This window comes from Aotus nancymaae, unplaced genomic scaffold (assembly GCF_030222135.1).
Source record: "Aotus nancymaae isolate 86718 unplaced genomic scaffold, 86718_ANA_hifiasm-v0.15.2.pri h1tg000016l, whole genome shotgun sequence".
Taxonomy (NCBI): Eukaryota; Metazoa; Chordata; class Mammalia; order Primates; family Aotidae; genus Aotus; species Aotus nancymaae.
Window position 1 is genome coordinate 49425104 of NW_026988428.1, and position 25124 is coordinate 49450227.

The following is a 25124-nucleotide window of genomic DNA, read 5'->3' on the forward strand; positions in this document are numbered from 1 at the left end:
CTTAGGTACATTAAAACTTTTTGACCCCTTATTATTATAGAATACCTGGGACTCAACTCCCCTATATCTGATCAGTGTCTGAGTTGACTGTTAATTTTAAATTTAATTCAAAGTGATAGTTTTTATTCTAGACCCTCCCTGGATAGCTAAAGAGAAGTGTTACATACAATGCCAGCCATCCAGTTTCAATGAAGAGGCAGTGTTCAGTTGGATTTGGAGTGGGTATGAGAATCTAGCCGGATGGCCACAAAGACAGTCCTAGTACTGTGGAAGAACCGCAGCAAAAGCAAGAAACTGGAACATCACACCTGGTATAGGCCAATCCCTCCTTTCACCACAATCTGGCAGCCTTTGGTAAAATAAGTGTAAGAGGCAGGATCCAGGCTGGAGAGGAGTGAGCAAGAAAATTGAGTACAGGATCTCAGAAGGTACAAAAAGTTATGCAGAGGTACAAAAATCTGTTGGCTAATACAGCTTAATGACAAGTCACAAAAATGACTCTTACTGAATTAGAAAGATCTTACCTTGATTTATGGGATTAAACCATATGAAATTGCTGATAATTGATTGGTTTTGACCTACAAAAATGCAAGTTCATATGGCTCAACCTGATCATATGGGGTGAATGCTATGAAGAGACTCTGCCTCCACCTGTCCTGTTGATACAGGTCTGCAGGAGGATTTGCATCAGAAATCAGAGGTTTTTGTTTTTTAAGAGTCAGAGTCTTGCTATGTTGCTCAGGCTGGAATACAATGATTACTCACAGGTGCAATCATAGCACACTACAGCCTTGAACTTCTGGACTCAAGAGTCCTCTTGCCTCAGCCTCCCAAGTAGCAGGGACTAAAAGCATGTGCTAACATGCCTAGCCCTAAGATTTTTTTTTTACTTGACCTCCCTGGAAGCTCCAGCTTTCCATTGAGGGGCCTCAGGGGCATCCCGGGAGGGCAGAGATGGGTTGAAGTGGAGGCCATGTGAATGATTCTCAGAAATACCATTTTGTCTGCGTTCTATTGTAGGGTTTCACATAAGATCCAACATAAAAGGAGTGGGGAGGTTCTTATGCTTTAGAAAAAAAAGTGGTCCAAAGCCTCCAAAGCATGAAGTCCATTTTTTGAAAAGTGATCCAAACACAAATTTTGACATTTTGGAATACTGAAGTTTTAAAACTGTAAATCCGGAAGGCCATGAACAAGTATGTCAATCACATCATTTCATGAAAGGCAAATTCTTGACAATGGTCATCCTCCTTCAGCCAGGTAAATGTCAGATTCAAAGAAAATATATTCAGGACAGCACTGTGAAATTTCTGAGGATAAAAGCATATTTCACAGCACATAAATGAAAGTGGATCTTGTTGAATGTTCTATACAGACAGAAAGGTGGATGTTTTGAACCTTGAAATCACTTTGGACAAAGGGTGAAGAAGGATATTATTGTTCACACCACAAGTCAAAAGGTACTCCCATCCATGTGCCCCAATCACACAGTCGAAGCTGCTGCTGGCCTTGATGGTTCACGGCCATTTGGAGTGTTTACAGACAGATTTGATGATTACTTGTCTAGAATTTGAACTATGTCTATTTATTCAATATTTTGGGACATTTTTCCCATAAACAATCCATCAACTTGGTCTAGAAAGCAGTGAAGTGATTGAGTAATAGGTCTACATATTTATTGAAATGTTATCCATATGGTAGGGATACATTCATCTGTCAGTTCAGACAGATAAAACTGGCTACACTCATGTGGATACAAACATGATCATAAACCTCACTAGTTCAATGAGCTGGCTTACATCTAAAAGACTCTCGGAAGTTCAAAAACAAATATCTTTTGCATAAACATTTTTAATATGACACCATATTTAACTTACAATTTTAAATAACAAATTGTCCTGTGAGATGTTATTTTGTGAGGTGTGAAAGGCCCCCAAAATGTAACTCTCACTGAGGAATTTTTATATAAATTAGGGTTTTTACATTCTTTTTTAGTAAGTAGCTAGATCTGTCTTATACTATATTTCTATGAGAATAGAAAGCAATCTACCTGAAAAAAGATTATGCTAGGGCACAGAAGTACCTACTGATTGAACAATGGTCATATGATTTTAAAACAAAATTATATGATTTTAAAACAAAGTGGGCAAAATCACCTCCTATTGGCTGACAAGATGCAAAGGATCTAATTATATTAAAATTCTGCTGCTTACATTAAACCCAGAGACTCATCTGCACAGAGAGCCATGTGAAGGGCTTCTTTCTTTCTAAGGTCATCTTAAGACCCTTTGCATAATAATCATGTTTGCTTTACCATATACTGTGCGTAAGTTTTTAAAAAATTAAGTTGGTAAGCTCAACTCAAGCCTCTTTTTATTTAATGTTTAGATTAGTACTAAAATGAACTACTAATGTCTGGGTCCTTTGTTAGCAAGGATTTTCTTTCAATACCTACCAGAAGGAGTGGCTTAGCTGTCTGAGTATCAGCTTTAAAGAACCTAGACTTCCTGGAACCATAGATTGTATTCTTAGGAGGGCTGAAGGACTCTCTGAAATAGGTAGAATGGCAGACTATTTCCTACATAAGTGTCTTTCTACAAAATCTTAAAAACCCAAATAATCTGTGGACTTTAAAAATTCAGTAACTTTTTTTCTTCCATTTGGAGAAATGCTGGTTTGCTGCATGACCTTAGAAATCCAAACATATATCCTTTCCTTTTGCTTATCCTCTACAGTTCTTAGCATGTTGTACCCTAAGCTATTTGTATAGACTTGAACAATGATATTTATTTGCTTAAGCATTGTACTTTCAATTGTGGCTGAGCTAGTCCATTCTAAGGGCTAGACTGCAGAGAACTACTCGCTGAAATCCATGTGGTTAGAAAGAGCCCTTCTTAATCTTCACATGATATGTTCAGTTGATGGGGTCTTTGAATTCTCACCATTTTTTTTTTCTTTTGAGGCAGAGTCTTGCTTTGTCACCCATGCTGGAGTGCAATGATGTGATCATAGCTTACTGCAGCCTCAACCTCCTAGGCTCAAGCAATCCTCCCACCTCAGCCTCCCAAGTAGCTGGGACTATAGGCATGCACCACTACACCTGGCTAATTAGTAGAGATGAGGTCTTACTAGGTTGCCAGGGCTGGTCTCAAACTTCTGAGCTCAAGCAATCCCCTCAACTCAGCCTCCCAAAGTGCTGGGATTACAGGCATGAGCCACCGCATCCAGACACAGTTTTATTTTAACATCTATGAATCCAGTGCATTTCTTCAGTCCTTTGGTGATTTTGTTGATGGTGCTATTGATGTTTTGTTCTGGGAGGAAGCTCTTTTCACCTCATTGTATTTTAGAAGTTTAAATGCAACCATGAAATGAGAGGATTTTCATTACAAGCTTTTTGAAAGGTGCAATAGTCTCAACATAATGAACTCAAAATCTCAGTGCCTTGAAGGGTTTGCATGCCAAGCTGACCAAGTGCCTAAATTGTATAAACTCCCTATGTACACACTTAGAAATGGAATCATCAGATTGGTCTAAATAAACAACTTGAAAGGCTTTGCTATCTGTTCACTACAACAGTCATTATGATGTCCACACCTTTAAGAGGGACTCAGCCCCTCCACAGTTGATAATGAAGGAAGAATCTCCAAGTGAGGTGAGGCAGCTGGACTTTGCAGGCCTCACCCTTATCCCCTGGGATTCACTTTTCATCAGCGACCTGGAGGAATCAGAGCTAGGCCCTGCTGAGCAATCTGGAGATGAAAATCAAAGCCGGGAAGTACAGCTTCTCCTTGACTGGATCTGGGTTTTACTTTTTTTCTTTCCTTTTTTTTTTTCAAGGAACAGACCGGTTTCTTCAGAGCATTATATCAGGGATTAAGAGAATCAGTAGACTCAGGTTGTTTTAGATTTAGAACATTATCTCAGAAGATTATTTAAATTCCCTATGCCTTGGTTTCCCTGTGAGAAAATGAAAACAGTAAGGCCTGGGCCCTCCCAATCACAAAGGGGCGGATGTTAAAAATATAAAGGATTTTAGCTTTTATACAGGAAATGCATGTGCAAAATATTATTCATTTATTAAGGTGCATGAAAATTTACTGTTAACCACACAAAAGATTAATATGCATCATTGATATTATTCAGATCTTATAAAAATACGGTGGCCAGTCGTGTTTTTAATGCCAAGAACCCCGAGGAGCAACTGGTTTCTAAGCATCGACGCTTAGTTCTGAGCTGAGAGATGCCTCAAGGAAGATAAGAGACTTGCAGTTTGTGTGGTGTCCAAAAAGCTTTCCAGACAGCAGTTTGTTTCCTTTCCCGTTTTATGAATGGTGGTAGTATTATGCTTCAGTCTGCGTTTTCTACCAAAGCCATTCATAAAAATAAAAACAAAACAAAATAACAACAACAAAAACTTTCTCGGCACAGTCTGGAGCCATTGGGTGCCAGAGGCTTGGAAAACATCCTGGCAGCCATAACCCCAACCAACATTGAAAGTATTCAAGGGTCTGTTTGTTTGGTGGTCTGAGAAGTATGAAGTGCTGTGTCTGAGGGTAGCTGGTAGAAGTTCCGTGACACGGACTAGGCCGGGAGCCAGGGCTGGCAGAGATTCAGACATTGTCTTTCCCCTCATTGAAGTGTCAGGACCTAATTCATGGAAAATTGGGTGAGCTGGCAGCCCTTTCAGAAGATTTCATTGAGCCGCAGTGTGCAGGAGTCACATGAATGCGGGAGCCTCGGCCAAAAAAGGAGGGGGATTTCTGAGCAGTAGGAACCAGTCAGCCTGCAAGAATGTGTGTGGATTTGAAACGGTTTGGGAGTAAACATGTGTACAGGTGTAATCAGCAGGAAAAAAAGGGGAGGAAGAAGAGTGCTCTCTTCTTACAAATGACCCTTTGGAAATCAATCCTCTCTTAGCCCATGCTTTTGTGTCCTAAGAGGCAAGAAGTCTTCATCATTCTTGGCTCGATTCCCCCTGGGGAAAACATCATCTCAAAACTTGGGCTTTTATGATGACGTCTTCTCTACTGTGATTTAAAGTCAAAGGGAAAAATGTCTTTTCCTTTGAGCCGAAGTACCTTGCCATTTATTTTCTTTTTATCTTGCCCATCTAAAAAAGAAGCTCTGATGATTTTTATATGGAACTTTTAATGTACCAACAATAAACTACTGTACCTCTGAGAGGAAGGGGCTCTCAGAATGAATGAAGAGGGGTTTCATTGATCTAGTGAATGTATCCTAACTGCTGTTATCTGGGAGAACTGTAGCAATTTTATTTTTCATTGGTGCAAGAAAGTCACTATCCACATCAGAGTAGCTCAGTTGTACTCACAAATCTCAGTGATGTGTAGGTAGAATAATGCAGACTTTGACATGAGAGTGAGGACTGGAAGTAAATAATCCATCGAAAAGCCCAGGCTTCAAATCCACCTTTTATAATGCCAAAGTAGTAACAAGTATTTTCTAGTACTCTATTGGAAAGTTAATTTAAGCAGGCAGAAAAACATTCTCTCAGATGTTTCACTCAAAAGAGGAGAGTTTCGCTCTACATGTACAATAGTTATAGATATAACACAAGAGTCTCCCTGTGATATCATCAAGAAACTGAACAAACTCACAGAATAGGAGAAAATATTTGCAAATCATAAGGGACTTGAATGCAAAACATTAAAAGAACTCCTACAACTTTGTCATGAAGAGATAGCAAATTTTTTTAAATGGGCAAGGGATTTAAGTAACCCCAGGAGACATATAAATGGCCAATAAGCCCATGAAAAGATGCTCAACATCATTAGTTGTGAGAGAAATTTAAATCGAAACAGCAGTGATGTTTAACTTCACACTCAGTTGGATGTCTATAATCAAAAAGACAATAACAAGCATTGGCATCTCTACGGAGCAATTGGAACTCCAGATTCGTTGCTGGTGGGACTGTAAAATGGTGCAGCTGCTTTGGAAAGCTGTCTGGCAGCTCCTCAAAGAGTGAAACAAAGAATTACAATATGACCCAGTGATTCCACTCCTAGGTATATACCCAAGAATGAAACATGTCTGCACTAAAACCTGTATATGAATGTTCATAGTAGCATTATTCATAATAGCCAAAAGGTGGAAACTGCCCAGATGTCCACCAACTAATGAATGGATAGGTAAAATGTGGTATATCCATACAATGGAATATTATTTAGCATAAAAAGGAATGAACTACTGATGCTACCACGTGGATGACCCTAGAAAATCCTAGGCCAGTGAAAGAAGCCACACACAAAAGACTCTCTCTATATATTGTATGTTCCACTTACATGAAAGTCAAGATAGGTAAATTTGTAGAGACAGAAAGTCAATTCATGGTCATTTAGGTGTGGGAGGTGGCTAGGGATGTGGAGGGTAGTAGGGAGTAACCACTAATGGGCAAGATTTCTTTTAGAGGAGATGAATATGTTCTAAATTAGATTGTGGTGATGGTTGCACAACCCTCTGAATATACTAAAATATACTTTAAACGAGTGAATTGTGTGGTATGTAAATTATGTCTCAATGGAGGTGTTTTTAGAAAATAAAATATTAACAAATCAGGTACCTTCACACCTCAGTTTTGTGATGTATAGGCTAAAAACAAAGTTAATCAAACAGTTAAGTTTCTTTCAAGATAGTTGGCATGTACTGCCAGACTTTCATTGGGAATTATTTTCATTGAGACAACCTATGCTGTATTTCCTTAATATAGAGAGATGATGAATAAACAGTTTTCCTTTTTTTTGAGACAGAGTGTTGCTCTGTCACCCAGACTGGAGTGCAGTGGCATGATCACGGCTTACTGCAGGTTTGACCTTTCTTGGCTCAGGTGATCCTTCCATTTCGGCCTCCTGAGTAGCTGGGACTCAGTTGCACGCAACCACACCCAGTTAATTAATTTTTGTACTGTTTGTAGAGACAGGGTTTCACCATGTTGCCAGCCTGATCTAGAGCACCTGGGCTCAAGCCATCCAACCACCTCTGCCTCCCAAAATGCTGGGATTGTAAGTGTGAGCCACCATGACTGGCCATGTATAAACACTTTTAACTTCAGATAAACCAGCTGAACTTTACGCTTTCCTCTTTTCTCTGCAGACAAGTATCTATATTTAAAATATGTATAACTAATTTTTTCTATAATGTATATTTTCTTTTAAAATATATCTTTTTCTTTTCCTCCTTAGCCACAACAAGTTGTTCAGAAGAAGCCTGCTCAGGTAAGAAATAGACATTTATTTTTTTCTCCCAATTAATATAAAAAGTGAAATATGTACTGAAAAATATCCCCAAACTAAACCTTTAATTAGTATTTCCTTCATTTTGATTATCATCTTGCATTATTCTTGAAAATGTGTTTTAGCCTTCAAAGTCAGGAATATATAGTCTGCAATTATACCACTAAAATCCCTCAAAACTTAAGGTCTTAAGTGTACAAAGCAAATATAAATACTTTAAAAAATAAAACTATTTTATTTTGGTGCCTCATATGCAAAGCAAACATTTTATCTTATCCTATGTTTTACCAATCCTTAAACATCAAATTTTGTCCTTCCCAACTGACTGTCTTTATTCCTTTGACTTGACACCAGACTCATATTTAATGATTCATGACTGGAAACATTTCTTCATTGAACCATTTCATAATATTTGATGATCCCAAAACACTCCGAAGAATGCTGGAATACTTGGAAATTAAGTTATATTAATTTTCAGATTGAATTCTTAGATCTTATTTAAATAACTGAATCACAGTCTCTGAAGTTTTTGGCAACATCAAAATTGGAAAACAGCTCTTCGTCTCTTGCCCAATATTCCTGGAGCATCTTGTCCTCACTATAATCTATACATACAAACAGTAAAAAAAAAAAAAAAAAAATCTTTATTGAGGAAGCATATCTTGAAGAAAACAAAACTGAAGTATAAATTAATCATGATTGCTAAGAATGTGAGCCATTATTAAAGTATAAGAATGTCCTGCTCTCCTCCTCCCTTCTGGATGTAAATAGTCATTGGAGATCTAGGTGCTATCATGCTGAACCCGCTAAAATAAGTTATTGAGCTGTGTCATGAGCTACCAAATTCTTTAAGTAGAATTCTTTTATGTAATTTTAAGTATCCATGGACTCTTTTTCCCTAGAAGTCATTAAAAATCTACCTTGCATCCTGTTTTCTTAGGTCAATGTTGCCTTGCCTGGGAAAGACCACCTGGGCAATCTTGTATGTCTATTATTCTCTAAAAATGTCACTTAAGAAGAGAATTGAAACTTCTAAACACATGAAAAGATCCAGGGGAAGTGTCTTCAAACAATTACACATGAGCTTTAAGTGGAATAAAAACAGAGTTACCACAAAAAAAATTATTTTCATTGCTGCTCCCATACCTAAAAGCTCAGAGTGGGAGAGGGGTGCTAAAAGACCTGGTGTTTGTGTCTGTAAGCAGTATTTAAAATATATATATATAAAAACTTGATATTTTAAGTAGGAGAACCCAAATATATTTAGCCTCTCATCCTTTATCTGTACAAAAATCAAGATAAAGTAAATTGATAATTCTGTGCATTTGAGTCAAAGGATGAGGCAGAGTTCATATTTGCATCACAGGCTGTGAACTATAGATTAATAATCTTATGTGGTTTGTTAATATTGATTCAATCCCTGTTCTTAGTGTCATAGGGAAGATGAGTCAAACAAAGAAAAACAGTCACCACATCTGAGAAATGTATTTATATGTATATGCCTGTGTGTATCCAGTGGCATGCTGGAACCAGCCCTCGAGAGCAAATAGTGAACATCTCTTCTGAATTCCGTGTTCAGTAATGTCAAGCAGGTAGCTTGAAATCCACTATGGTGGGAGTAGTTACACCATGGAAAGTAACAAATACTACAAATCAGGACTTTTTTTTTTTCCTGAAGAGCAAGTTGTTAAACATTTACTTCCTCAGCTTGGCCTCACCCTTCAGTGATTCTGTTTATTTGGTCTGGAGATCCATCAGTATTTTTTATGAACTCCCTAAGTGAGTTTAATGTGCAACCAGAGATGAAGACACTCAGTGAAAACACATGAGAAGATGTTTGAGCATTTGTTGAGCAAATGACCACAGAATGTGAATGTGCATGGGACACAGGGGGCGGGGGATACAGATGAATGAGTGAAATGCCTCAAGTTGTCAAGGGGATGACACCCCAGAGTGGAATTTTCTTGTTTGATTTTTTTGTTGTTGACTTGCAGAAGGGAAACCAAAACATAAATTAAGGGAAAGAAATTGCAGATGAGATGAATGGCATATACAAACGTAGAGAGGCAAGAACAAATACATCATAGGTGGAGATTATTAATGTGGCTAGAACTGATTGCAAGTTGGACATTAATACACCAAGAAATAATATAAGTGAAATCACAGTTTTTTTCCCATAAGAATCCAGAATCTCAAAAAAGCTGCAAGTGGATTGAGTTGATTTTCAAGGATCAACCTGGCTATCTTACAGACCCTGTTCCAGATTTGCCCTTTATAGAAGAGTTCAGACTCAGAATTATAAAAAAGAACATGAGCTCATTGGGCTACCTAATTTACATTGTCTAATGACACAGTGATGAATTATATAAACATGAGGACTATGTGAAAGTTCTTGGAGGATAATGTAAATTTTACACTACATTCAAAAGAATCTCTTCCTTTTCCATCTGTTTCTTTCAAAATACCCTCCCAGATGGCTTTCCCATGTGGCAATCTGGATTAACTCAGCCTCATATCCTTCCTTCAACAGCACTTTGAGAGATTACATTCAGAATCACTTTGGAGGTGGTAAAAATTTTAGCACAACTAAATATTTTACATCTAAGAATAAGGGCTCAGCTGTGTGTCAAGAGACATAGGTTTTTCTTTCTGGCCCCATCACTGGGCTAATTAATTTCTATTTGCTCCATTTATCCATTTATGAAATGGGATAATAATAATGCCTCTCTCCTTACTCCCAAGAAGATTGCAAGAGATTCATAATTATATAAATTCCAGGTAGCATTATTACATTCTAACTTATTTTTGACTGTTAAAAGTTTTTCATTTCCAGAGATTTACAGTCTCAAAAATTCTAGAATCCTAATTTATTCCAAAGTACTTCCTCTTTGACCTCAAGTGTTTTCATTGAATGTTTTTTAAAGCACGATTTTTTTAGGATTTAGGATTTTCTTTAGCAAGAAGTGTTCTAGTAATTGCTCCGTCCTTTAGCCCTAATGAGGGCCAAAGCACTCAGAATCATCTTCATTGTATTTATGTCACACGTTTAGAGAATCAGAAAAGCCCTGTGGTAAAGTATCCTCATATTGCCCAATGCTGAAGCCTCCTCAAAACTTCAAGAATGGTCCTTCCTGAACCTGGGGTACAAAGCAACAGAGTTAATTCTGAGGAGACAAATTCAGAGTTATGATAAATCTCAGCACCTACATATGCACTTGTGTTTGTGTATACAAGTACATGCATCTAGAGAGAAATAAAAAGTAAAGGGACACCCTGTTGTGGGGGTTTGTGTTTGGGAAATCCACCAGGTGCCATCAACTGCAAACTTCAAGTGTGTCCCATAATCCTAATGGGAGAGTTAATAGCCTCTTAAAAATCTAAAGGGGAAAATCTGCAATATTCACACTTTTTTCTAAAATTCCAAAACCAATGAAAACAGCTTACAAAATAATTCTACTGTATTTCCACTTCAAGTGATAAATAATAAATGGAAATTAGCTAATTAAAATGAATAGAAATGAGGTTAGGTCCAGTGGCTCTTGCAATCCCAACACTCCGTGAGGTCAGGAATTTGAGACCAGCTTGGCCAATACAGTGAAACCCCATCTCTACTAAATACACAAAAATTAGCCAGGCGTGGCGGCGGGAGGCTGAGGAAGGAGCATTGCTTGAACCCGGTTGCAGTGAGCGGAGATCATGCCCCTGCACTCCAGCCTGGGTGGCAGCGAGACTCTATCTCAAAAAAAATAAAGAGATAGAAATGAGCTCGTGTTTTAGCAATTTGAGCAGTTGAATTCTCAGTCATATGAATTACATTTTTAGCTCTAAGAGGAAATAGTGGTTGGTTTTTCTTTTTCTTTCTTTCTTTCTTTTTTTTTTTTTTTTGTTGCCCAGGCTGGAGTGCAATGGCGTGATCTTGACTCACCACAACCTCCACCTTCCGGGTTCAAGTGATTCTCCTGCCTCAGCCTCCTGAGTAGCTGGGATTACAGGCGTGCACCACCACACCCAGCTAATTTTGTATTTTTATTAGAGACGGGGGCTTCTCCATGTTGGTCAGGCTGGTCTCGAACTCCCGACCTCAGGTGATCAGCTCACTGGGCCTCAGCCTCCCAAAGTGCTGGGATTACAGGCATCAGTCACTATGCCCGGCAATAAAAGAAACACCATAAAAGTATCAGATTATTAGAGGGTGCTTTGTTTCTCAAGTTTTTACTATGATAAAAATAAGTCTCCATCTGAGATGTCTAAAAAATCTCACTAGTTTATCTGGTATTTGACATTGCTATTTCCCTTTGAAGGTTTTAACCTGAGACTAAAGCCTCAGGGGATTCCCTAAAGGGACTCCCTAAATGTAATTCAGAAATTTTTCTCTCACTTTTCTTCCCTACCCAGAGGGAAAACAGGTTTCTAAAATCCTAACAGTACTCCACCCTTTCATTCTACTTTCCTCATTGTTGTATAGCCCTGGCAAGCAATGCCTCTGGCAATTAGGACAGGTATAAACCTGCTCTTTTCAATTTCCCAATGAGAGGATTGAAAAGTTTTCAGTTTCTAAAAGACTGGAAACAAAGCTTTCTGTTTCAAAAAAGAGCTTATACTTGCGAGTAACATCTTCTGTGGGTGCTGTGTACCAGGGCAAAGAAATCTCAGTAAGCCTTGATTATCACGGGATTTTTTCCCCCTTAAAATAAAATGTTGAATGTTTTTACAGAGACTTCAAGGGCAGGTTTTAAGGATGTTTATATTTCAGAAAACCTAAACATTGTTTGGAGCAAAATGAGAGATTTCATTTTGGGACAAGCAAGTTGATGAATTGCAGTCAGCATCTCGTTCTCAAAGAAGGCATTTTTACTGGGGGCTTTTAGTCTAGACATACAAAGAGAGAAGGAGGAAAGGGGAGAGCATTCTCACTCTAACATTCATCTTTTACATGGTACCTTGGCCAGTGCAGTAAATAGTCCATAATAAATCAGACTTACAAATACTCACTCTTCTACTCACTCAAGGAACATAATGATTTATACCACCTAAGTTGTAAAGATTACTGATGTATTTATTTTCTTACTTATGCTCTTTCAAGCTGGTAAAACATCTTGTGGGCCAGTAAATGTTTAGTACCAACTGGCAAAACATGAAGAATCATATCAAAGGCTGCCCTGAGTTGCACTGTTCTGTCGTATAGGAAATACTTTTTGACTTAACCTCTGACCTCTGTCATGACAAAGGTCAAGGGAAAAGGAGAGAGCAACATGGAAACCAAGGTTTAACCCTTAATAAAGTAGCTCAAGGACAGAACAGCACAGGGAAATTGGAGGGCAGAGGAAGCGTATCAAAATGATTATTAACTATAAACAGATGAAGTAATTAACTTAGCTAACAGTTGTAATACAGGAATATTGGCAGTGTGAAGTCAGCGGTTCTTGGCAGGAAATGTTTTATAGAGATGACAGCTTCTAACAGAAGTGAAAGAACATCATTCAATTTGGGGCAACTTATAAAACTCCAAAAGGCAAAATTTAGTGTTTCTGGACTTGACAAATTTACTATGGGAGGTTTTTTTTTTTTAAGTATGACTGTTTCTGTGTGGGGAAGTCTGTGGATTAGGCTAAAAACAAAATGGCAGTGGCCGCCTGCATTTCCCTCTCATATTGCAGAATTTTCCTCTACATTTTGATGTGAACTGGATAAAAATCAATATTTACTCAATATATAACCTTCTTACTCTCTAAACTTGCTGACCCAAATTAATATGGAACAAATAGCAATTGGCTTTAAAACCTGGTCTTTCTAAGAAAATCCTGAATTGTTGAATAGAAATATGTTGCATTGTCTCAGACACTTACATTCAGGAAATGTTTGCTGGACACTCAAACATTCTCTACTGAGAAATTATTTGTTAACTCAAGTCGTAACTCAGGATAATAAAAAACGTTTGATGCAATAATGATTAAAATCCACAAATATTCTGTTCCCTGGCAATAAATACAACATCTTTGCAGAATTTTACACATCTACAAAACAAAGGGAAAAGGTGTTTCCTAGTCTATGCCATTAATAAGTACATCTGGAATATAACCCTTAAACACTCCTTAACCTAATCATAATTTTTAAAGCTACTTTGCATAAAAATAAGAGCATTCCTCAACAGTTGTGGAGACATTGAAATAAGTTTTCTTCTTCTGGGCTGGGCACAGTGGGTTATGCCTGTGATCACAGCACTTTCGGAGGTCAAGGAAGAAGTATCCCTTGAGCCCAAGAGTTTGAAACCAGCCTGAGTAACAGAGTGTGATCCCATTTGTATATTTTTTTAAAAAAATCCCTACTTTTAAATACTTTTTTTATGCAAAAATCCTTTTACTATGTCTTTACCTATTTTTTAAATGCAGTGCTCCTGCGATAAGAATTGAACCTGGCACGGAAAACTGATCAAACCGGTAATCCTCAGAAATCATGACTCCTGAAAACTTGCAATTAGTTTATACCTAAAATGATTTCCCTATTTGAAAAATGTCACTACCATCTGAAGATTTTTTAAAAATAGCCCTTTATCCCAGGAAGGAGAAATTCATTGTATCCCAGAGACCAGAGTTACATCTGTTGCAATATTTTCAGTAATGGAACTCTGTTGAGGCTACAGATAAGACAAGCAGAACTCCTTTTTAGGAATCTAAGACATTTTATTTTACTTTCCTCTAGAGACATTATTTAATAATAGTTTTTTTCTTTCTTAAGAACTTGAATCACAGGTAAAGGAATAATCACAGAATGAGTAACTGACATTAATAGTTGCACACTATAGTCATACAGAATTTCTACTCTTTTTCAGGGTTTTTCCAAATGGTTGTCACATTTCCCACACAACCCTGCAGTGCAGATAGACATGTATAATTGTTACTGGTCTGACATAGTGGGACTGAGACCTGCTAGTGCCACGGTTGGCACCTATGATTAGTGAGGTCCAAGAGCAACCTTCTTTACATTAAACATGCCCCAGCAAGACCTTCAAACCAACTTTATTAAGTTGATGCTAACGCATGCAAAGTGGTCCTAACACTTCTATGTTTTTATATACATAATACAAAAATAAAGGCAAGATCAGGTACAAGTGCTATCAATATCTCAACTTCTTGTTTCCTTTTGAGAAACATATTTCCCGCCTAGCATTTCCAAAAGATTCCCTTGCTCTTGCCAGATTGTATGGTTTATATATGTTCCATCTAACATGTTTTTTAAAAAATCTGCTGCCCTAGTTGTAGGAAATAATCACTTTCCATTAAGTTAAGCAGCCCCGATAAATTTCAAATTAAAATATCTGGTAGAGAAATAGAAAAATTTAGCTTTGTGGTCTTGCCGGTCACTTAGCTACAGACAGAACTTGAAAAATTGGTTCCTGGTCATTGCTGCTGAGGAGAACCCTTTATTTCTGTTGTGACAGGACTGACTTAAGCTATTCATGAACGTGAAAAACTCCTGAATGTGTCATTCTGAGTTCCTGAGTTGAACATACACAGATGACAAAAAAGAATGGCATTTAGCCATAACTACCCTTTCTAGATTACCAGGTATTTGTAGGTTTATTGGCAAGATAGCTTAAATTACAAATGTATTTCTGGCCTGCAACATCATGTAATAGAAGAGTTAGAGAATTATTTGCAGTTAAGAAAAGAAAGATAAGGATTTATTAAAGCCAACATATACTTCTGTGATTTTTGCACCCTTTACCACACACAAAGGAGGGCATCCTGGTGATACCACCCTGGAGTTTGTATTTCCTGGTTCCATTTACAATCCACTGCTCTCTTCTACTGCAGACCTGCTGTTTAGTCTGCATCTGAAAATTAAACCCAGAGCTTCAGCTCTTAGCATTAAATGTCGAACTTCCTTCCAGCACACACCCTTACCAATGCCTGTATGGTAAGACTGATTAAACTCAAGACATTTTAAAATTTCATCAGCATTAGGAGTTAAGTTTGGATATTGAGGCATCTTCCTCCTTCTTTTTTTTTTTTTTTTTTTTTGAGACAGAGTTTCGCTCTTGTTACCCAGGCTGGAGTGCAATGGCGCGATCTCAGCTCACCACAACCTCCGCCTCCTGGGTTCAGGCAATTCTCCTGCCTCAGCCTCCTGAGTAGCTGGGATTACAGGCACGCGCCACCATGCCCAGCTAATCTTTTGTATTTTTAGTAGAGACGGGGTTTCACCATGTTGACCAGGATGGTCTCGATCTCTTGACCTCGTGATCCACCCGCCTCGGCCTCCCAAAGTGCTGGGATTACAGGCGTGAGCCACCGCGCCCGGCTCCTCCTTCTTTTTAATCAATTAGCAAAAGTGTACCCAAAGGCATATACCACATGCATCATGTTGAACCAAATTAAAAGAAGAGTGATTTGTGCAACTACATTTCCGGGTTTTAGTGGAATTTTTTCCAAGCTTAGCTAAAACAATGAAAGTTAACATTTATCAAGAAAAACTAAGGCAAAGTAAGTGTACTTTTCCAGTAGTTATAATAAAAATATAGTTTTCCAACTCTGCCCACCTCTGTTCCCTGTTTTCTGCCAGGAAAGCTCACACGTTTTGGCCTGGTACTGTGCAGCCTCACTTGTCTTTGTAAAGTAGCTGCGTGATGGCTGGGAGCAGTTCTGTGTTTAGAGGTCTTAGTGGCTGGTGCTTATAAAAATGTTACTGTGCACTTACACTTTGAGAAGTCCTTTCATCTGAACATTTCTGAAGCCCCATTCCAACAGGTAAGACTTCTTGACCAAAGAGCTGCTCTTTAGCCTTCCCACGCCGCCACTAGACCCTAATGAGATGTGTGCAACTCTTGGCTACAGTTTTCATCTCCTTAATACTTCAAGGCTCCCGCTGGGAGCTACACAAGCTCAAAAGTCCTTTGGACATTAGGTGACAAATATGAAGACATTTTTAAAAACATGTCAAGGTACAAGGTATTGTCTACAACACTCGGCCATGTCTTTTAAGTTACTAAAGATGATTGAAGCTCTGGGGTCCCTACCAACTCCTCAGTTACAGAAACAGGACTCTTTGGGGATGTCAGAGCCAGCTGCTTATTCTCCACGTCACCTGTTTCTGTTCCCTCTTTGCACCACAGAAGCACCCTGTGTTAAGTCTGGCCAGACCATGACACTTAGGGCAGCTGAGAATGGGTTTTCCAACCTCATTCCTGACAGGGAGGGTTTTTCTTCTCTTTACTGAATGCACACTTGTGGTACAGAATCCAACATGTAGCTAAAGGCCAAGTCACTGGGAAGGTGAGAGCTGAGGTTTGCAGAGGTGGGAAGAGCCACCCGCCCCACCACATCACCCCTTTGGGAACCATTCCTTCCTCTGAAGGGTGGCTAGACAGTGCTATGCCAAGAAGAGTGAGCTCTCCAATAACTAGACATTTGAGAAAACCATCATTTTGAGCATGTGAGAGCCACACTGCCTCCAAATGCTTAATGGAATGAGATTCGCACCTTCTGATATCCTAGTCATGTTCCCAGTACTAATTGATAATTACTAGTAGCAGAATTCCAAGGTCGGCAGAAAGATACATTAATAAACCAACTGTCCACATTTTGTTAAGGATGGTTAAGTAAAGGAAACAATATGACCTTTTCATCTGAATTGTGTCTAAGCGGTTAGAATACAGGAGTTTCAGGAGCTCACATCAGGCACAGTTTCTGGTAATATTTTGAAAAGATGATCACATTCCATCTAGTACAAGGTCTTTGTTAAGTTCATGGCCTGAAAATTCTGTTTCCTTCCAGATTTGGAAGTACCTTGGTTTCCGGTTAGTATAGAAAAATCAAACAGAAATGGAATAATTACAGCTTAATCCAGGAGGTTTGCCAGCTTGACTGAGCTCTATTAATTTGTTAACCATGAGAAGGAATAAAATATACCTGCTGGCTTTTATGCCGTGATCTGTTTCAGAGTAGTCACCTAAGTCCACACCTCATGTCATAATGAGAAGTGAGTCATTTGGGGACGGACGAAGTATGTATCTGCCTAACAGCTTAGTGACTTTCTGGAATTTAAATATTAAGTGAAAAGACAGGGTCACAGGGCAGCTGATCTTTGGCTAGTCTCTCTTTCGTCTGCCCATGGCTTTGATCATGCTACATCCTCCTTTGTGGCCAGGGCTCCACAGAGAATCTCAGGGTCATGGCCTATTGCCTAGTCAAGAGGTATAAACCTGCTGCTTAAATATGTGAAGCCCGCAGTTTGGGGGTTGGGAGTTAAAGGGGAGGTAGCCTCATACGTTCCACTTTTCCCACAAAACCCAAAGCAGACTAAACAAAACTGGTGTGAAATCTCATGACTTGATGCTGCCGTGGTTATATTTTTCAAGCTGTAATCCATTCATTTGTATGTGTGTTTATTCCCAGGATTTACAGCTCTCTCTGTCTTCAGGGGGAAATAGAATATTTGAAACCTTTTGCATAGGGTTTGAAGTACGCAGGGGCCTGTGATTAAAGCCCAGGATAGAGTCTGTGTGTACGTGTGTGCGTGTGCATTCATGTGAGTGTGTGAGTGCCCGTTCATGTGGGTTTTTTTCTCCCGTTTGCTGCTTTTACGCAAAAGCGTCACACATGGTAGCATTTAGGAGCCCCTTCACAGCTGAAGTGTTTCAAACACTAATGAATGGAGGTTTGGTCATATAATGCAGACAAGCTTTAAGGCATGCTGTATTACTGAATGGTGTACTGTAGTGACCTGGGAAAGGAAGAGAGGTATAAATTGTGTCGGTTAGCCACCCAGACAAAATGAAGCCATGTGGAAAATCAAATCTATTAAAGTATGAAGACTGTTATAAGCTGTTTTAAGCTGGCCATTCTTAAAGGGGCTCGGTCTCCTGCAGGAGTAAATGTTTACCTCTTCTCCCAGATCTTTTTCACATGCCGTCTTATGAAACAATGTGCAGCATTTGATAAAAATCATCCTCTCACTAACGACACTTTTATCGGAAATGTTTATTGTCTCCGCTTTACCACCCATGTCCTGAAAGGTACTGCACATTTGTTAAATAAGCAAAAGGGAAGAGAACTTTGCTGCTCAAGCCAGCTTGCAGAAACCCCAACAAATTCCAGAGCCATAAGGAACCAGAAAAAGGAAAAGGGAGGGAGGAGTTAGATTTATATGAAGAGGGGGCCTTGCAAAAACATATATATTAGATTCTCTCTGCTTGGCTAGCCCACCATCAAATGTTTGGTAGATGCGGATTAGTATTGAGATTGAGCAGTTACGCTAAACTTTGCTCACTGTCTCAAAATGTGCTTTAATACATACAAGGGGGAGGAAATGGATTTGGGAAGCCTTGTCGCCCGCTCTGCCCCTGCTCTCACACTGCCTCTGCACAGTAGCGTACCGGTCACATGCAGATGCTGGCACCAATACTGACCCGACCCACATCCTGGTCCCACACACCCTGTAATTTTGGGGCATATTACTTGTCTGTGCCTTGCTCTTCTCATCTGTAAAATAGTAATAATAACAGAAGGTGCCTAAGCATCTGGTAAGCACTCTAAAAATATCAACTACGATTACCAGTATCTGGTAAAAATATCTGATGCCAGTATCTGAAGAATGGCATGCTGTCGGGAAAAATTTATCCATTCCTGTTTTTTTTTCCTAACTGGTGAGTAAGTGTGCATTGCCCTGACATTCTCTGGACAGCAAACAATTGAATTTGCTGACCAGCCGCCATGATGTCAAGCCTTAAGTCAACAGTGGCTAATGACTGCTCTGGGAAAAAACAACACCTTGATTCCTCAATTACGGTTTAAGAAGCCCTGGGAATGAGGGCTCGCCATCATCCTCATCCTCTTCTGAGGCAAGCATAATGTGCTGTGGAAACAGGTTACCTCTGCACTGTTTGCAAGAGCAGCCCACACAGTATAACGTTTGAGCGTCATGGCTGTGCCCTTTGTGTGTTCCAGGAGGAAACTGAAGAGACATCCTCACAAGAGTCTGCCGAAGAGGACTAGGGGGCGCCAACGTTCGATTTCTACCTCAGCAGCAGTTGGATCTTTTGAAGGGAGAAGACACTGCAGTGACCACTTATTCTCTATTGCCATGGTCTTTCCACTTTCATCTGGGGTGGGGTGGGGTGGGGCGGGGGGAGGGCGGGGGTGGGGCGGGGAGAAATCACATAACCTTAAAAAGGACTATATTAATCACTTTCTTTGTAATCCCTTCACAGTCCCAGGTTTAGTGAAAAACTGCTGTAAACACAGGGGACACAGCTTAACAATGCAACTTTTAATTACTGTTTTCTTTTTTCTTAACCTACTAATAGTTTGTTGATCTGATAAGCAAGAGTGGGCGGGTGAGAAAAACTGAATTGGGTTTAGTCAATCACTGCACTGCATGCAAACAAGAAACGTGTCACACTTGTGATGTCGGGCATTCATATAGGAAGAGCGAGGTGTGTAACACTGTGTACGCCTCAAACACCACCCCAACCCACTCCCTGTAGTGAATCCTCTGTTTAGAACACCAAAGATAAGGACTAGATACTACTTTCTCTTTTTCGTATAATCTTGTAGACACTTACTTGATGATTTTTAACTTTTTATTTCTAAATGAGACGAAATGCTGATGTATCCTTTCATTCAGCTAACAAACCAGAAAAGGTTATGTTCATTTTTCAAAAAGGGAAGTAAGCAAACAAATATTGCCAACTCTTCTATTTATGGATATCACACATATCAGCAGGAGTAAATTTACTCACAGCACTCGTTTTCAGGACAACACTTCATTTTTAGGAAATCTACTTCCTACAGAGCCAAATGCCATTTAGCAATAAACACTTGTCAGCCTCAGAGCATTTAAGGAATCTAGACAAGTAAAATTATCCTCTTTGTAATTTAATGAAAAGGTACAACAGAATAAGCATGATGAACTCACCTGAACTATGAGGTGGGAGGAGCGAAATCTAAATTCTTTTGCTATAGTTATACAACAATTTAAAAAGCAAAAAAAAAAAAAAAAAAAAAAGGGCAGTCTCTCTTTCTCTCTCTCTCTTCCTCTCTCTCTCTTTTCATTGTGTATCAGTTTCCATGAAAGACCTAAATACCACTTACCTCAAATTAAGCATATGTGTTACTTCAAGTAATACGTTTTGACATAAGATGGTTGACCGAGGTGCTTGTCTTCGGCTTGAGTTCACCATCTCTTCATTCAAACTGCACTTTTAGCCAGAGATGCAATATATCCCCACTACTCAATACTACCTCTGAATGTTACAATGAATTTACAGTCTAGTACTTATTACATGCTGCTATACACAAGCAATGCAAGAAAAAAACTTACTGGGTAGGTGATTCTAATCATCTGCAGTTCTTTTTGTACACTTAATTACAGTTAAAGAAGCAATCTCCTTACTGTGTTTCAGCATGACTATGTATTTTTCTATGTTTTTTTAATTAAAAATTTTTACAAATACTTGTTTCAGCTTCTCTGCTAGATTTCTACATTAACTTAAATATTTTTTTAACCAAGTCGCTCCTAGGTTCTTAAGGATAATTTTCCTCAAACACACTACACATCACATAAGATTTGACTGTAATGTTTAAATACTATCCTCCAAGTCTGTACCTCAAATGAATTGTTTAAGGAAATGGACTAATTGACTTGCAAAGACCTACCTCCAGACTTCAAAAGGAATGAACTTGTTACTTGCAGCATTCATTTTTTTTTCAATGTTTGAAATAGTTCAAACTGCAGCTATCCCTAGTCAAAACTATTTTTATAAAAGACATTTGATAGAAAGGAACACATTTTAACATACTTTTGCAAAATAAGTAAATAAGTAATAAAATAAAAGCCAACCTTCAAAGAAACTTGAAGCTTTGTAGGTGAGATGCAACAAGCTCTGCTTTTGCATAATGCAATCAAACATATGTGTTTTTAAGATTAGTTGAATATAAGAAAATGCTTGACAAATATTTTCATGTATTTTACACAAATGTGATTTTTGTAATATGTCTCAACCAGATTTATTTTAAGCGCTTCTTATGTAGAGTTTTTATGCCTTTCTCTCCTAGTGAGTGTGCTGACTTTTTAACATGGTATTATCAACTGGGCCAGGAGGTAGTTTCTCATGACAGCTTTTGTCAGTATGGCTTTTAGTACTGAAGCCAAATGAAACTCAAAACCATCTCTCTTCCAGCCGTTTCAGGGAGGTAGTTTCAAAGGCCACATACCTCTCTGAGACTGGCAGATCGCTCACTGTTGTGAATCACCAAAGGAGCTATGGAGAGAATTAAAACTCAACATTACTGTTAACTGTGCATTAAATAAGCAAATAAACTGTGGCTCATAAAAATAAAAGTCACATTCCATATCTTTGGATGGGGCTTTTAGAAACCTCATTGGCCAGCTCATAAAAATGAAGCAGTTGCTCATGTTGGCCAAACATGGTGCACTGAGCAATTTCCATCTCTGATGAAGTTACACTTTTATTTCCTGTACGTTGTACAATCAAAACACACTACTACCTCTTAAGTCCCAGTATACCTCATTTTTCATACTGAAAAAAAAAAGCTTGTGGCCAATGGAACAGTAAGAACATCGTAAAATTTTTATATATATAGTTTATTTTTGTGGGAGATAAATTTTATAGGACTGTTCTTTGCTGTTGTTGGTCGCAGCTAAGTAAGACTGGACATTTAACTTTTCTACCATTTCTGCAAGTTAGGTATGTTTGCAGGAGAAAAGTATCAAGACGTTTAACTGCAGTTGACTTTCTCCCTGTTCCTTTGAGTGTCTTCTAACTTTATTCTTTGTTCTTCATGTAGAATTGCTGTCTATGATTGTACTTTGAATCGCTTGCTTGTTGAAAATATTTCTCTAGTGGATTATCACTGTCTGTTCGGCACAATAAACATAACAGCCTCTGTGACCCCCATGTGTTTTGATTCCTGCTCTTTGTTACAGTTCCATTAAATGAGTAATAAAGTTTGGTCAAAACAGGTCGAGGAGCGAGACACTCACAAATCATTTTGTTGCACCCCTTGCACACACCTTTGCACACATGTACATAGAGTGTGTTTTACATAGCATACTCCTTCAATCAACTGCCCTGAGTTTGCCTTTCAGATTCTGACATTTAATTCTACAGAGACAATCTTAGAAGAAACATAAAGAAAGAACAAGCTGTAGTTCCAAACTGTAGAATTTTTACTTAAGGCTGGCATCTACAAAGTTTATAAGGAAAGTCACTGATGCACAAGTTGTCTTTAAAGTAACATTGGAGAGACATCCAAAAGTTTGATGAAAGGAATATGAAATGAAAGCCACAAAGTGTCTCCTAGATAGGAGCCTTTTAATGCTAAAAACTATTAGCAGAGTCAGAATGATTCCACCAAGTTCAAGATCAACTTGACACTTAAGTTACTAATTATTAATAAATCCAGGATTTTTAAAAAGCTAAAACTTTTGGTTTGTATTATCACCATTGTTACTCAAACTTTCTTCATTTAGCTTCTTCCAGGAAGAACTTGCCAATTTTAAGACATCTACTTTCAAAAAATTTGTTAAACATATTACTTCATTCCTGAATTCATTCATTTATTCTCACAGCCAGTATTCTGTGAGTACCTTACTGAGTTATCCTGAAAAGTGGTTGTGTCCTGAAGTCCCTGCCAGTACCAGGGACAAATCACAGGCCCTCTCACAAAACGTCTTTCAGGTCACCATCAGAGAGGGATCCTGGGCCTGCATGGAGAATGAGTTTCAGCCAATGTAGCATTTCACATGGGAGCGTGGGGAGGGTATGTATCTTTTAACGGGGCTGAGAATGCTCAACTCTTTGGTGAATTCAGGAATAGTAAGTGGTTTAGGAGTCTAGGCGAAATAAAAACAGAATTTAGGAATGAATACCCTCCAGCCAGGGGCATATCATGCAAACTCCAACTGCAGCAAAACTTCAGAGAAGTGAAACCTAAGAAGTCTAAGACCAGCACAGTGGCGCACTCCTATAATTTCAGCTACTCAGGAGGCTAAAGCAGAAGAATCACTTGGGTCCAGGAGTTGGAGGCTGTAGTACACTATGAGTGCACCTCTGAATAGCCCCTGCACTCCTGCACTTCAGCCTGAGCAACACAGCAAAACCCCATCTTTTAAATTAAAAAATATATATATAGCCCAAGAGCAGAGAGAAGAGGGCAGTCTTGATGTTCTTCCTATCAAGTTAGTTTTATTTTGTGAGATGACTTTTTATTGAACAAGACTAATTTCTAGAGTTAGGTAAGGTCATCCTTGAGCAATTACTCTTCAGATCTAGGAATTCTGGCTTAAACGGGGAAGAAAAGTTGAAAAGAATCAAAACTATTTTTGAAATATGTAATTCAGATAGACAATGACCAGGGGGTCAAAAGGCAACAAAGGGTCTACACCCCTAGTCTGAGTTCAGCCATCTGGAAAACTTGGCAATCTGCTTTCTTCTGAAGTAGGAGGGAAATGGCTGCAGATGTGACCCTCTCTCCTCCATCCTCGGCTTCTGCATTTGGGACTCCACCCAAGCTAAGCCAGTCATGTGTTGGTTCCACTCTCATACCAAGACCTAGTTGTGGCCCATGGAAAAATGCCTCATATCAGTGAGCAATACTCCACTTTGTACCTAGTTTGCAATAGTTAGGTTCTTGTTTTCACCTTTGAGCCTGACTCAACACCTTGATTTGCCTCCACTCCATGAGTAAGCCCATCACAGCCTTCCCAGGGCCCTAACTCCTTCCCCTGTACTGCCATCAACCCTAAGTTTGACCCTTTATGACCTGTTAGTCCCATCTTCCTTTTCTCATTCAATTACCTATTTTCTCACTCTTGGATTTTGCTTTTCCTGCAGCTTCCCTAGTCCTAGTTTAAGCATACATTCTTGGGAGCATGAAATAGCAAGATTTGAGAATGCTGCACTGTCAGAACCCAGGCTGTGGGGTATCTACCTTGAAAGAAACTTGCTATGTGAGGAAAATGGTAAATGCAGACCTAGCCCTAGTAGTGGGCTGTCCCAGAGAATCTAGAGAGTTTGGAGAAAAGAGGAGCCCTTTAACACTGCCATGCTCTCCCCAAATCCTGGAGATCTCAAAAGCACCAGTGTCCTCCCAAGCCAGATCATTGACTGGTATCTACTATTCCACTGGCCAGGTTTTAGAGGAACCTAAGGTACAGGAGCTGCCATTTAAGTGGAAATGCTCCAAGAGATGCAATGAAACTAAGACAAAGCTGATATTAAAATGCAGATAGTTTAGTCTAGTGCGGGCTAGCAGCCCCTTTGCTAAAAATGAATGGCTGTGTTAGCCAGGATCCCTTCAATTGAACAGGACATAAACCCAATTCAGAATGGCTTAAGCCAAATAAAACAAAACAAAAAAAATGTGTAGTAGCTGATAAACTAGGAAGTCTAGGATGTAGATCTTTGGGCATGGCTTGATCCAGGGAGCCAAGGATGTGACCAGAACTATAGTCTGTGTATAACCTATAGTTCAGTGTTTCTCTGTCTTGGCTTCATTCTTGGATAGGTTATCCTCTAGTGATGACAGGGTAGCTGCTGGAAGCCCCAGACCCCCATCATCTTGGTCTAGCAAACTCTGAAGAAAGATCTTTTAATTTTTTTTTACAATATTTCGAACAAAATATTGGGGTTGAATACTGTTGGGCCAATTTGGATCTCAGTCCAATCACTACAAAATCATTCTGGCCAGAAGTGAGTGGGAGTGGGGAGAAAGAACTGATTGGCCAGATCATATATGGGTCATGTGTCTGTCCCCAGAGCCAGTCCATAAAGGGGGACCTCAGTAAGTGAGGGGGAGGGAAGAGAGGAGGGACAGCCTCATGTGAAATACGCAATCAGAGATGCCCCAA

At 39.1% G+C, this 25124-nt stretch overlaps 1 protein-coding gene across 2 annotated transcripts in view; it reads left to right on the forward strand.

Moving 5' to 3' along the window:
- HMGA2 (high mobility group AT-hook 2) overlaps positions 1 to 22235 on the forward strand; it is a 135650-nt gene extending 113415 nt beyond the window's left edge. Inside the window, exons 4-5 of one of the 2 annotated variants that reach the window (XM_012444962.2) lie at positions 7203 to 7235; positions 8194 to 8366. In XM_012444962.2, the coding sequence (XP_012300385.1) occupies positions 7203 to 7235; positions 8194 to 8268 (108 nt within the window). In that variant the 3' untranslated portion in view covers positions 8269 to 8366. Of the gene's footprint in view, positions 1 to 7202; positions 7236 to 8193; positions 8367 to 19198 lie in introns of those variants that run through there. The other variant, XM_012444964.3, reaches the window with a different exon arrangement.
- The last annotated feature ends 2889 nt before the right edge of the window (positions 22236 to 25124 follow it).